Source organism: Aplidium turbinatum, chromosome 1 (assembly GCF_918807975.1).
Source record: "Aplidium turbinatum chromosome 1, kaAplTurb1.1, whole genome shotgun sequence".
NCBI lineage: Eukaryota > Metazoa > Chordata > Ascidiacea > Aplousobranchia > Polyclinidae > Aplidium > Aplidium turbinatum.
Genome location: NC_137472.1, coordinates 40,370,340 through 40,383,410, shown reverse-complemented (window position 1 = coordinate 40,383,410; position 13,071 = coordinate 40,370,340). Strand labels below are relative to the sequence as shown.

General features: G+C 36.8%; 1 protein-coding gene and 1 long non-coding RNA gene across 2 annotated transcripts; both read left to right on the top strand.

The window, feature by feature from the left end:
- Positions 1–346: 346 nt before the first annotated feature.
- On the top strand, positions 347–3,139 carry LOC145771199 (marginal zone B- and B1-cell-specific protein-like). Its single transcript, XM_082582937.1, has 3 exons — positions 347–630; positions 1,258–1,469; positions 2,030–3,139. Exons 1-3 carry the CDS (start codon positions 394–396, stop codon positions 2,181–2,183), a joined length of 603 nt encoding a protein of 200 aa, XP_082439063.1. The 5' UTR covers positions 347–393; the 3' UTR covers positions 2,184–3,139.
- An 8,603-nt stretch (positions 3,140–11,742) lies between these two features.
- On the top strand, positions 11,743–12,774 carry LOC145784673 (uncharacterized). The gene is made up of 2 exons (XR_014291027.1): positions 11,743–11,985; positions 12,597–12,774. It is a non-coding gene; the product is annotated as an uncharacterized LOC145784673 (long non-coding RNA).
- Positions 12,775–13,071: the final 297 nt, after the last annotated feature.

Sequence of the window (13,071 nt, the reverse complement as noted above, 5' to 3'; positions counted from 1 at the left end):
TTGCTTGTAAACATCACTTAGCACAACTTCATTTTGCATGTGGCAAGCTTTTGGGAATGCGAAATCATGGTGTTCCTGTTTGATCAACACGTGTACAGGCATACGATGCCTTAACAATGGGACGTATATGTCTGTCAATAATTAAGCGATAGACAGGTTGTGACGCAAGCAGTTTATTGAGTGGAGGCATTCACCATCTGTTTTCAAATTAGTCGTTAAAAGTAAGCTAAGCAGCAAGGCGGACAACTTCAGTGTTGACTCGAAGCAAAACTTCTTTGCAAACAAAGGCGTTGCTGGCATTGATAAATAAAGTTTTTATGACATATTGAATTGTCATTGCAGCATAGGCGGTATAGGTATTTAGTGACAAGTGAAGCTGTGTTAAGAAAAAATATGGTGATTGTGGATTTGACTGTGTTTCTTTGCCTTGTGTCACTTTTTGCTGCGTCTTTCGGCCAAATGGGAAAGCCAACAATCACGAAGTCTGCGGACGGCGATCCGATGTCGGGAACTATCAGCATGGGAGCGCCCGACTTGACCGATGAAGAAACACAGGACAACTTCATGCCGGCGAATCTTCGTTGTGACGCGTGTGCCGCTATAGCCGTGCGATACGCCACGGCGTTACAGGTATCATACATTTAATAAAAAGTTAATTATTTTTATCTTCAGTATTATAAATTCGATTTGCAGCACTAAGTATAGCTAGGATGAAAACAGCATAGTTTTTAAAGCGCTCACTAAACCTGAGTAGTTTATTTATTTCAGGCCTCTATTTCTACTCGGTTTAACCAAGCATTCGAACCATTTTCCACCCATATTTATTATCATTTTGGGTTGCATGCTTTATTAACTTGGTGACAGAATAGTGCGTTGTTTTTGGTTCGTCAGTCTCCAAGTACGTGTGGCTATGTCTTGTTCACTGATATATCTCAAGACTGACGAGAAGGTTGCTTTTCTGTGCAACTATCCCACAGCATTAATCATATCCCACGGCGCTAAATATAATTTCAACTAAATCTTTTTTTAGGATGTTTACAGTAAATTAACTGACTTGAATAATAATAGGTCGCTTATTTTCCAAAACTACGTCGTGATATGAATCTGCGTTGCACAAGTTGAAGTGCCTTTATCAATCTTGCATGCAAGCAATCCTGACACACAATGACACAACAGCGTGCGATGTCAACCTTTCCGTTTTGTTCATTGCGTACTGAGTAGAAATAATTACGTAAAACGACCATTCAATGTTATTAGAAAGACATCAACAAGGTAAAGGCCATTCGTGATGGCAAGAAAGAAATCAGCGAAGGGAGATTGATCGAAATGTTTGAAGAAATTTGTGGAGATCGGGAATGGAGCAATTATGGGCTGAAGGAAGTGAAAGGGGTAAAGCATCTGAGCTACCCTGGAAGTGAAGCTGCCGAAGCCCCAGGAATAATGCAGGGTGGTGGACCATGGCCTAGAAGGTTGTATTTAAGTAATTACTTTTGTTGAAGTTGCTTTACGTTAAAAAGGTATCAATTTGAACCTTTCAGATTACGCTAATTAATTTTCACGTTACTGCAAGCAATGTCGTTGCTCTGTTGACATCACTCGACGCTTTTGGTTCACATTATATTGGCCACAGTCTTTTGTGCAACAACATAAACATGCTCGAACACAAACTTTTTACGAAAAACTTGTTTGAAAAAAGAAAGTCTCTCTGCTTCATAACAATCTCTGATGATTACGAAAATATTTCGTTTTGGGATAGAATCATTTGCATGTAAAAGGAACAGTGGAAAAGTATGTGATTCAGATTTTAAAACACGATATCCTGTGTCAATTTCTTGCTACGCAAGTGATTAACAAAATGCGGCAACTATCAATTTGTTAATTAGACTTTCTGCTGTAAAATGAATTTACAAACTTTTAGTCTATTGTTCAACATCGCGAAGACCAACGACAGACGTTTGAAACTGAAAGAGATCGAAATAAAACAATGAATTAGAGAGAAACCCTTGACCAGCGATATTTTTGCCCACAGGTTAGCAGATATGTGCTACACTTACGTTGGTGACCATGAAGAGTACGGCATTTACAAAGCTCACGTCAAGGAACCTAAGAAGGGAATTTTTAATCTCATTTGCAAGCAAGACTGTAAGCAAATTAAAGAGGGACGTCCCACCAATGAGCTATAACACAAATCATTGTACTCACATGAAGAAAATTCAGAATATACAGAGCATTATTTATTATCATCGTCATTTTTCGCTTCGTCGGTGGTGCTTTGGTGATGGACGCAATCTTCCTGGATCATTTTAATGGCCTTCGTAATCAGCTTTATACATTCCTTTAAACAAACTTTTTGATTAAGAAAATGAAGAATTTTTATCTGCCATGTATTTGGAAGCCTTTTTATGTCAAGCATTGTTAATATGAGCAGTACCCTGAACGCTTGTGCCTGCAAGTTTAGTTTCTGAGTTATGCGTTGGAATTGTACTTATTGAGATTATGTGAATGTAGTAGCCTAGACTTTCAATTTACGTTCATGAAAAATTGAGCGCTTATCGGTTCGTACTAGTATTTTGATTAGGCCTACATGTGTCATCGCTCATTGGTAAACTCATTCAGGCCTAACTGTGAATTAGAATGACCTTCAAGCCATGTTTTTGAAAACAGGAGCTTTGCTTGTAATCTGAGATCACCTAAAAACAACTTTACGTTTTTGATTTAAAAAAGTGTGCTGTCAGCGTACTTTCCATCACATTTGTCGTGTTTTATATTGGTTCAACGTTTACAGACGGTGGATTATTACAAAGCAGGATTGGCTTGATAGCTGGACTTAGATTTTATGCAGAAGTCACAAATCGCGCTCCAAGCATTGTCACAAAAAGTTGTGATATTGTTATACCATAATTAGTCAGATGCCCAGACAGCAAATCAGTCGTTTTCACATTGATTCAACGTTTACAGATGTGAAAAACGAATGATTGTTGTCTGAATCGTAACGTAGAAGGTTACTTCTTGGTCATTTCCTTTCACGATTGGATTATTTTACGGCTTTTGCTTATATCTGTGGCAAACTACGCAAATATTATACTTTACTGTACAATGTGTATTGCATGTGACTTTAAATACAAAAACTATTAAAATACTTGTGAAACTTATCTGAAATAACATTCGGTTTACACACTCAAGTTCTATTACTGGCGTGTATTTATTTGAAGGCTAGCTAGAGCCTACTTCTAACGCTGCGACAGATATCCGGTGATCATAGTAGCAGTGTAATCGATTACTACTGCAACAGATCGATCAGCTATGAACTTCCGCCACATTGTTTTGTTTTTAATAATAATTCCAGCATCCTGTTCATTCCTGTGATTTTCTTTTGTAGTCGTCCCTTTGTTCGTTTGCCTTGTAGCCTTCCAGTCAACATCACAATTTCCAATGAGGTTCTTGCAACGTGTACGAAGTATCATACTTTTCCAAGGTTGATGTTATCGATTAGATACCAATAATCTATTTGTTGGGTAACGAATCCATTTTTTGTGTTCGATTCAGTTTGTTTATATTTCTGAGTTCTGACCATCACAACGAAAAGCAATTTATTACAAACATTAGTCTAGAAAAGGTAGAAGCGACAAAACGCAAACGTTATAACATGATTGAGACCAACAAGTCGTTTTGGATTGTGCTCCGATAGCTGAATTATTGAATGTGGCCAACTTTGCGAACGAAGCAACAGAAAAATCATGCAACTATCATTTCACTCTCAAAGTGTGCGTTTGAACCTCGCATGTCGAGAGATTCCAAGAACAGCTGGCCATTTAGTGGCACCTGGAATATCTCCCCGAATAGTTAAACTAATTTAGGCTAGGCCTACTGTATTTTCATCGCCTAAAAAGAGGACACATTTCACCAGCGGGTAAAATACAAGTAGAATGTTACTTATGAAGAATTTTTTACATCCTTTTGGATAATTACACTGGACAACATCAAATTTATTTCTCAAATGAAAATATATGACCTAGACTAACTGTGGGATGCTGATTTCAAGTCTGACCTCAGATTTATCCTATCACGTCAGGTTTGTGAGATATGATAACAGCAAATTGTTACTTTTGCCAAAAGTGTAAGGTTTGACGTTGCGTTTATTACACACACAGTGGCGTACGCAGGATTTTCTCAAGGGTGGGGCCATTGAGAGTAGCGTAGCTAGGAATTTTGAAAGGGTTTTTTTTGACGACTGGCGGGCGAAGCCCGTCGGCTCTTTCTCTTAAGAGGACACCCAGCGGCGGGGCGTCTGGGGGGCCTCCCCCAGAAATTTTTGAAAAATTACTTTGAATTTAGTGCATTCTGACAACATTTAAAAAAAAATGTGGGTATGAATATTCCTGTAAAATGGTGCTGTCAGGTGGCATAGCAAAAAGATAATATCATGTTTTCTTCGGCATTTTTCGGAAATAAAGCTAAGTCTCTATGTTTTCTTGTTGTTAATTCCTGGCTGAGATGTTTGAATGTTTGGTATTGGCAAAACTCGCTCTTTTAATGCAGTTTTGTTTAAAATTAGGCAAGTTTTTTTTAGATTGAAAGCATCATTCCCAAGCATAAAGAGACTGGAAGCATCATTCTCAATATCGTGACGTCACACGCGTGCCAAAGTGGGGTTGTAACCCCCAACCCCCCCCTCCCCTATGGCTACGCCACTGGCCATTGATATCCCAGACGTCTTCATGATATCCCAGTATGGTTTTAGTTTAGACTTTATCCATTTCTCTCTCACTAATCACTATAATAGGCTTACAGAACACTATGCTACATTGGCATACCTAGGGTGGGGTAGGTGGATTGGGCCATGTATTTCGCATTGGCTTAGTCTATAAAACAACATTGTTACATTGATTGCTTTGACAAAGCAATGCAAAACATATTAAATGCCTTAATCTACGTCGTTAACTACTAAACCATTTTTAAGGGGGGGGGGGGGGGGGGGCATGGCCCAATGGCCTCCCCCCTGCGTACGCCACTGCACATACACATTGTGCTGCATCCAGAAATCCAGGCCATGGGGTGCATATATAGCTGAAGTACATCTACAAACTATAATTTTGGTACTAATTTGTTTTGGAAGCAACATTATTAACAAAGCAATAATATCAAGCTAAAAGTATAATTGACCCTCCCCGGTGTATGTTTTGCATGAAATAACAAAGATTTAAGAAGGCTCATAGTAATGCTTGTCCAGTAATCTTATTTAAGCTATTTTGGCTTGTCTAACACTAACCTTTCACTATGTCACTGCATATGTTGGTGGTAAACGGTACGCCAAATCTTCCATTTTCTGCAAAAACAAGGTATTTTTATTATCATATCTCAAAAACGTGATGTGTTGGAAAAAATTTAAGGCCAGATTTGGATTCAGCATGGCCACATTAGTCTAAGCAAACTTAAAACGAGTAAAGAATAAAGAATAAGTTGTAAAATGTTGCCCAGTGTTATAGACGTATGCAGGAAAAGTTACAGCAAAAAATCAGACACAAAAGCCCAGACAAATTTGTTTTTCGCAAGCCGATTTGTTGCGACAAAATAAAAATGTGATGTGATAATGTAATAAAAATGTGACAAATCAGGCAGTATCTGCAGGTAGCCATGCCTTAACTTTTTTTCAGAAAAAAAGGATCAGCTTTAGCGAAATCATAAAATTACTTGCATGAAATAAAATTGAAGTTGTATAGGCTACAGCTGTTAATGAGATGCTAAGGACAGACTCAACTAAAAGGCACTACTTCTACACTAAAAGGCATCCACTAAAAGGCACCTACTTCTACACTAAAAGGCACCTTCCTTGCACTATTGTGGCTGCATCATAGACTAAATTCATTCTACATTTGCACCCACATAAGTTGTAAACATCCACGCCACGATTTAATTTTAAAAAATATTTATGTTATGCACAGTGCACATTGGATATTTTTTTTTCGATTTTTTTCACTTGACAAATTAGCCAAACTATTAAATGTGGAGATCAACAACATCTACAAGCGCTGAATCAATACAAAATAGATTTGGGTAAACAATAATTTATTATAAAATTGTGAGAAGCTTAAAATGTAAATATGTCAAACTCTTTTGCAAGCTTTTACATTTTTTAATGATTTATTTCTTTGTGATTTATCCCATTTTTTTTTGATTTTGTCCCAATTTTTTATTTTCATAAATTTGTTGATCAGATCTCCTCAAATGAGGAAGTTTCCTCACAAGTGGATTTGCAGTTCCATTTGCACTCATTGCTGTTCCATTCGCACTCATTGCTGTTCCATTCAACTCAGACTCGCTATTATTTTATTTGTAATCAAGGTGCAGTCGTAAACGAAGTTTCTTTTCCCCAAAGTTGAAGTTCTTTTTGCTGTGATGGAATTCCTAATGTAGTACGCCAGCATGCTAGTATTTCGGTACTGAGATTGTCAATAGTTCGGTGTTTTCTTTTTGCTATGTTTGGATTTCTGTTCTTCTGGAACTAGTGGTCAAGTTAATAAACAACGCAGTCTTAAAGAATTCTATCTACAACATATAACAACATACAATGTTGTATGTTTCAATGAAGGTCTAAGATTGTTTAGAACAGCAGATCAAATGGTAGCCTACGTCAATGTTTTTTTTTTTTTGAAAATCTATAAACCAGCATGTTGCATTGGTGCAGAAATGATTGGAAATTGCGAAAAAGTCACATAACAATGAAATCTTGTTGAAAATATGAGCAAGAAAACTGAAAATGTAAAAAAGAGGACATTTGAGCATTTTTGGGTGTCCTCGGAGGACAATTTATTTTTCTTCAAAAAAGAGAACAAATCCTTTTAAAAGAGGACATATGGAAGCCCTTGGTCACAGCGGTAAACCATAATCTCTTCGTGGGAAAATTGTAAGATAAGATTCCCGGATCCGTTCGTCTGAATGCAATGACCGAAAAGAAACACTCTTTTTAAACGTCCTTTCAAGAATTGTATTTCTGTAAAATAGCCCACGGCTGTCGAAAATGGAGTGCAACGCGATACACCACTAAAAACTTGTCACTATAATCCAAACTACTTCCCAGCAAACATTGATTGCTGGGCCAGCATCGGCTATATGCTGGGTATGTTGGCACAAGGTCGGCAATTTCGTCCAACATTTTGCCAACATTGCCAACAATACGCCAACAATTTCAATACATCTTATAAAGCGTTGAAAATGGTCTCAAAGATTTTATTTCAGGTTTATTTGTTTTAAACTTGAAAAATACTAACACAAACCTCTTTTCATGTGGTATTGTTTCTAAACACAGTTGTGTGATTGGTTAACATCGGTCAGAAGCATTGCCAACGTTGTGCCAATTCATAACAATTTCAGTGTTTTCTTTCAAATTATGCAAATGTATGCCATCATTTTGCTACAATTTAAAATTTTAATAATAGGCTATCAATGCTGTTATTATTTTCTGATACCGTACAAGTATATTATGAATATTTAAGACCAGCATTGGTCAGAAGAGTAGCCAATGCTTTGCCAACAAAGTACTTTCATTTCAGTTTGTTTATGCCAAACTGAGCAGAGGTCTAGAAAAAGGTAGGAGTAACAAAACGCGAACGCGATAACGTGCTTGATACCGAAACAGTTTAAAGTTTCCATTAGCCTACAGGTTTCCACAAAATAAACAATTGCAACGCTGGCTATATGCTGGATGTGAGGGCACAAGGTCGGCAATTTCGTCCAACATTGCCAACAATACGCCAACAATTTCAATACTTCTTATTAAGCGTTCAAAAAGGTCTCAAAGATTTTATTTCAGGTTTAAGCTTATTTGTTTTAAACTTGAAAAATACTAACACAAACATCTTTTCATGTGGTATTGCTTCAAAACACAGTTTGTGTGATTGGCTAACATCGGTCAGAAGCATTGCCAACGTTGTGCCAATTCATAAAAATTTCGGTGTTTTCTTTCAAATTATGCAAATGTATGCCATCATTTTGCTACAATTTTAATAATATGCTATCAATGCTGTTATTATTTTCTGATACCGTACAAGTATATTATGAATATTTAAGACCAGCGTTGGTCAGAAGAGTAGCCAATGCTTTGCCAACAAAGTACTTTCATTTCAGTTTGTTTATGCCAAACTGAGCAGAGGTCTAGAAAAAGGTAGGAGCAACAAAACGCGAACGCGATAACGTGCTTGATACCGAAACAGTTTAAAGTTTCCATTAGCCTACACGTTTCCACAAAATAAACAATTGCAACGTTGGCTATATGCTGGATGTGAGGGCACATAGTCGGCAATTTCGTCCAACATTGCCAACAATTTCAATACTTCTTATTAAGCGTTCAAAAAGGTTTCAAAGATTTTATTTCAGGTTTAAGCTTATTTGTTTTAAACTTGAAAAATACTAACACAAACCTCTTTTCATGTGGTATTGCTTCAAAACACAGTTGTGTGATTGGTTAAAATCGGTCAGAAGCATTGCCAACGTTGTGCCAATTCAAAACAATTTCGGTGTTTTCTTTCAAATTAAGCAAATGTATGCCATCATTTTGCTACAATTTAAAATTTTAATAATAGGCTATCAATGCTGTCATTATTTTCTGATACCGTACAAGTATATTATGAATATTTAAGACCAGCGTTGGCCAGAAGAGTAGCCAATGCTTTGCCAACAAAGTACTTTCATTTCAGTTTGTTTATGCCAAACTGAGCAGAGGTCTAGAAAAAGGTAGGAGCAACAAAATGCGAACGCGATAACGTGCTTGATACCGAAACAGTTTAAAGTTTCCATTAGCCTACAGGTTTCCACAAAATAAACAATTGCAACGTTGGCTATATGCTGGATGTGAGGGCACAAGGTCGGCAATTTCGTCCAACATTGCCAACAATACGCCAACAATTTCAATACTTCTTATTAAGCGTTCAAAAAGATCTCAAAGATTTTATTTCAGGTTTAAGCTTATTTGTTTTAAACTTGAAAAATACTAACACAAACATCTTTTCATGTGGTATTGCTTCAAAACACAGTTTGTGTGATTGGCTAACATCGGTCAGAAGCATTGCCAACGTTGTGCCAATTCATAAAAATTTCGGTGTTTTCTTTCAAATTATGCAAATGTATGCCATCATTTTGCTACAATTTTAATAATATGCTATCAATGCTGTTATTATTTTCTGATACCGTACAAGTATATTATGAATATTTAAGACCAGCGTTGGTCAGAAGAGTAGCCAATGCTTTGCCAACAAAGTACTTTCATTTCAGTTTGTTTATGCCAAACTGAGCAGAGGTCTAGAAAAAGGTAGGAGCAACAAAACGCGAACGCGATAACGTGCTTGATACCGAAACAGTTTAAAGTTTCCATTAGCCTACACGTTTCCACAAAATAAACAATTGCAACGTTGGCTATATGCTGGATGTGAGGGCACATAGTCGGCAATTTCGTCCAACATTGCCAACAATTTCAATACTTCTTATTAAGCGTTCAAAAAGGTTTCAAAGATTTTATTTCAGGTTTAAGCTTATTTGTTTTAAACTTGAAAAATACTAACACAAACCTCTTTTCATGTGGTATTGCTTCAAAACACAGTTGTGTGATTGGTTAAAATCGGTCAGAAGCATTGCCAACGTTGTGCCAATTCAAAACAATTTCGGTGTTTTCTTTCAAATTAAGCAAATGTATGCCATCATTTTGCTACAATTTAAAATTTTAATAATAGGCTATCAATGCTGTCATTATTTTCTGATACCGTACAAGTATATTATGAATATTTAAGACCAGCGTTGGCCAGAAGAGTAGCCAATGCTTTGCCAACAAAGTACTTTCATTTCAGTTTGTTTATGCCAAACTGAGCAGAGGTCTAGAAAAAGGTAGGAGCAACAAAATGCGAACGCGATAACGTGCTTGATACCGAAACAGTTTAAAGTTTCCATTAGCCTACACGTTTCCACAAAATAAACAATTGCAACGTTGGCTATATGCTGGATGTGAGGGCACAAGGTCGGCAATTTCGTCCAACATTGCCAACAATACGCCAACAATTTCAATACTTCTTATTAAGCGTTCAAAAAGATCTCAAAGATTTTATTTCAGGTTTAAGCTTATTTGTTTTAAACTTGAAAAATACTAACACAAACATCTTTTCATGTGGTATTGCTTCAAAACACAGTTGTGTGATTGGTTAAAATCGGTCAGAAGCATTGCCAACGTTGTGCCAATTCAAAACAATTTCGGTGTTTTCTTTCAAATTAAGCAAATGTATGCCATCATTTTGCTACAATTTAAAATTTTAATAATAGGCTATCAATGCTGTCATTATTTTCTGATACCGTACAAGTATATTATGAATATTTAAGACCAGCGTTGGCCAGAAGAGTAGCCAATGCTTTGCCAACAAAGTACTTTCATTTCAGTTTGTTTATGCCAAACTGAGCAGAGGTCTAGAAAAAGGTAGGAGCAACAAAATGCGAACGCGATAACGTGCTTGATACCGAAACAGTTTAAAGTTTCCATTAGCCTACACGTTTCCACAAAATAAACAATTGCAACGTTGGCTATATGCTGGATGTGAGGGCACAAGGTCGGCAATTTCGTCCAACATTGCCAACAATACGCCAACAATTTCAATACTTCTTATTAAGCGTTCAAAAAGATCTCAAAGATTTTATTTCAGGTTTAAGCTTATTTGTTTTAAACTTGAAAAATACTAACACAAACCTCTTTTCATGTGGTATTGCTTCAAAACACAGTTGTGTGATTGGCTAACATCGGTCAGAAGCATTGCCAACGTTGTGCCAATTCATAACAATTTTGGTGTTTTCTTTCAAATTATGCAAATGTAGGCTATGCCATCATTTTGCTACAATTTTAATAATAGGCTATCAATGCTGTTATTATTTTCTGATACCGTACAAGTATACTATGAATATTTAAGACCAGCGTTGGTCAGAAGTGTAGCCAATGCTTTTATTACTTATTTCCATTTTTAAAAATATCAATAGCCTACAAACCTTTTTTATGCGGTTTTGTTTAAAAATATGTTTCTGTGAGCAAGCATCGGTTAGAAATGTTGCCAACGTTGTGCCAGTTGAACAACTATTCTAAAGTTTTCTTTCAATTTATGCAAATGTACACCATCATTTGCTACAGACCAGGCCAGTGAGAAGATAATTTGGGCCCGGTACCAATGAGATCTTTGGGCCTCTAAACAGTTTTAAAAATAACGCACTACATCTAAATATACGCGGTAGTTTGTTTGTTTTTCCGGACACTTTGAAGAAGTTACGGGCTCCTAACATTATCCAGGGCCCGAGTTCAAAAGTACTCCCTAAACTCCCCTGACACCGCTACTGGTGGGCAATTCCCAGCTTCAGGAGCAGTCATGTTGCGTCGAAATCTCTCCTCAATTTCTTGAAGCGAGATTTCACAAAGCGATTGCTACTTTTACTTTCAACGATCAGGCAAATCGTTTTTCTCCTCCCGCGGTGCATAGAAAAACACTGCAGGCACAATAATTGTTGTGAAAACTTCATTATGACGTCACTACTTAAACTTTGACTGGGCAATATGACGTGTTGAAGTGAAATAGGCAACAAAGCTTTAGAATGCGGCAATGTGTTATATCAACGTGAGGAGATGCAATTTAGCAGAAGAACTTGGTTTGTTTTGATGAAGGAAGACAAAGGCCATGACTTAATCCTTTGCTAAAGGGATTATGACGTCACTCGATTCACTTCGACTGTTCAAGCATGGCGGTTGTGCGCAATACACAATTACGTGTAGAGCCGGAGAGGCGAAAGCACAATGCTTATGTGAACAGCGCTAAGAGGAATTTTCGCTTCTTGCATCGAAAATATAAAAAATCGAATTCAATTGAGATATTAGTTTTAGAAATGATCAATTAGAAATGAGCCGAAAGAAGTTTTAGAAATGATCAAAATGAAACTATAGGAATGACTTACGACAATGTTTATGAAAACCTGGTAAGTGAATGTCTTTTATTCATTGAACCTGAAATAATTGTGTAAAGTCGTTTTTGTCACTAGGCTACGTTTACACAATTTAAAGAAAGTTATAAAACTCAATTTAGAGAAAGTTATAAAACTCAATGACCAATGGAAAACTTTCATATGAAATATTCTCGTGACAAATTTAGTGCCAGTGCTCCTAGATGAGTGCTAAGAAGAAATCAGCAAAGTAGCAGAGCTTGTGATGTCCCACAACATGTGTAGGGTTTTGCTCAATCTTTGATTTTGCTGCTCCGGCAGTGTTTGCCTGACTGCTTGAATGTGTTTGTATTTTTATGTCGTGTGGATAGGTCTGTGATGGTTGTAGAGTATTTGCAAATGTAGCTTTCATTGCCGTCAACTGAATAATAATAATAATAACATGTTTTATTTTGCGCCCATTGCGACAACATAGCCTACAGTAGCCTACACTGCGACCTACATACGCAACACACGACTGGAATCCCAAATAAAACTTTAAACGTTGGCTGTCATTTGTAACAGTCGAAAATTTCTGTAACAAGTGCTGAAGCTTTTTAATATGATGGATGAAACCCCTGTCATTACATTCGATTTACATTTTGCAGGTGGCAAATTTAAGTTAAGTTGTTGGCAAAAATGCAAGCGATTGTATCAGTGGACTTATTCCAACTATTATTATCGAACACAACACAGTTCAAGTCATGTCGAGAACAAAGAAAGAAAAAAAAAAAACATCGTGAAGTCTAAGCACTCGTTTGATTGTTTAAAGAAGAATCTGAAAAAGGTTGTTCTTGGTGAGTACGGATAAATGTTTCTACTACGACTAAATGATTATGTCATAACTATGCCATTTTGCTCTTTTGATTAATGTATGATGTAATTGTGAAGAGTATTGAGTAATGTATGAAAATGTTTTAGTGGTGTACTCGCATTGATGTGAACAACGAACATGGTGGTTAGTAGGCTATGTCGGCATTATGCTGATTTGACACTTCTTTTTTTACTTTCATGATTAGACATGGTGATGGCGCACGACAAAGCTGCTGCCATGCACCAAATTGATGATGAGTTTCAGAGTGA

Bases quoted from the DNA above. Each gene is read 5' to 3' on its own strand.
- LOC145771199 (XM_082582937.1), top strand. From the start codon at position 394: ATGGTGATTGTGGATTTGACTGTGTTTCTTTGCCTTGTGTCACTTTTT. The intron at 631-1,257 runs GTATCATACATT...CAATGTTATTAG, and splicing joins GATACGCCACGGCGTTACAG to AAAGACATCAACAAGGTAAA. The intron at 1,470-2,029 runs GTTGTATTTAAG...TTTTGCCCACAG, and splicing joins GGTGGACCATGGCCTAGAAG to GTTAGCAGATATGTGCTACA.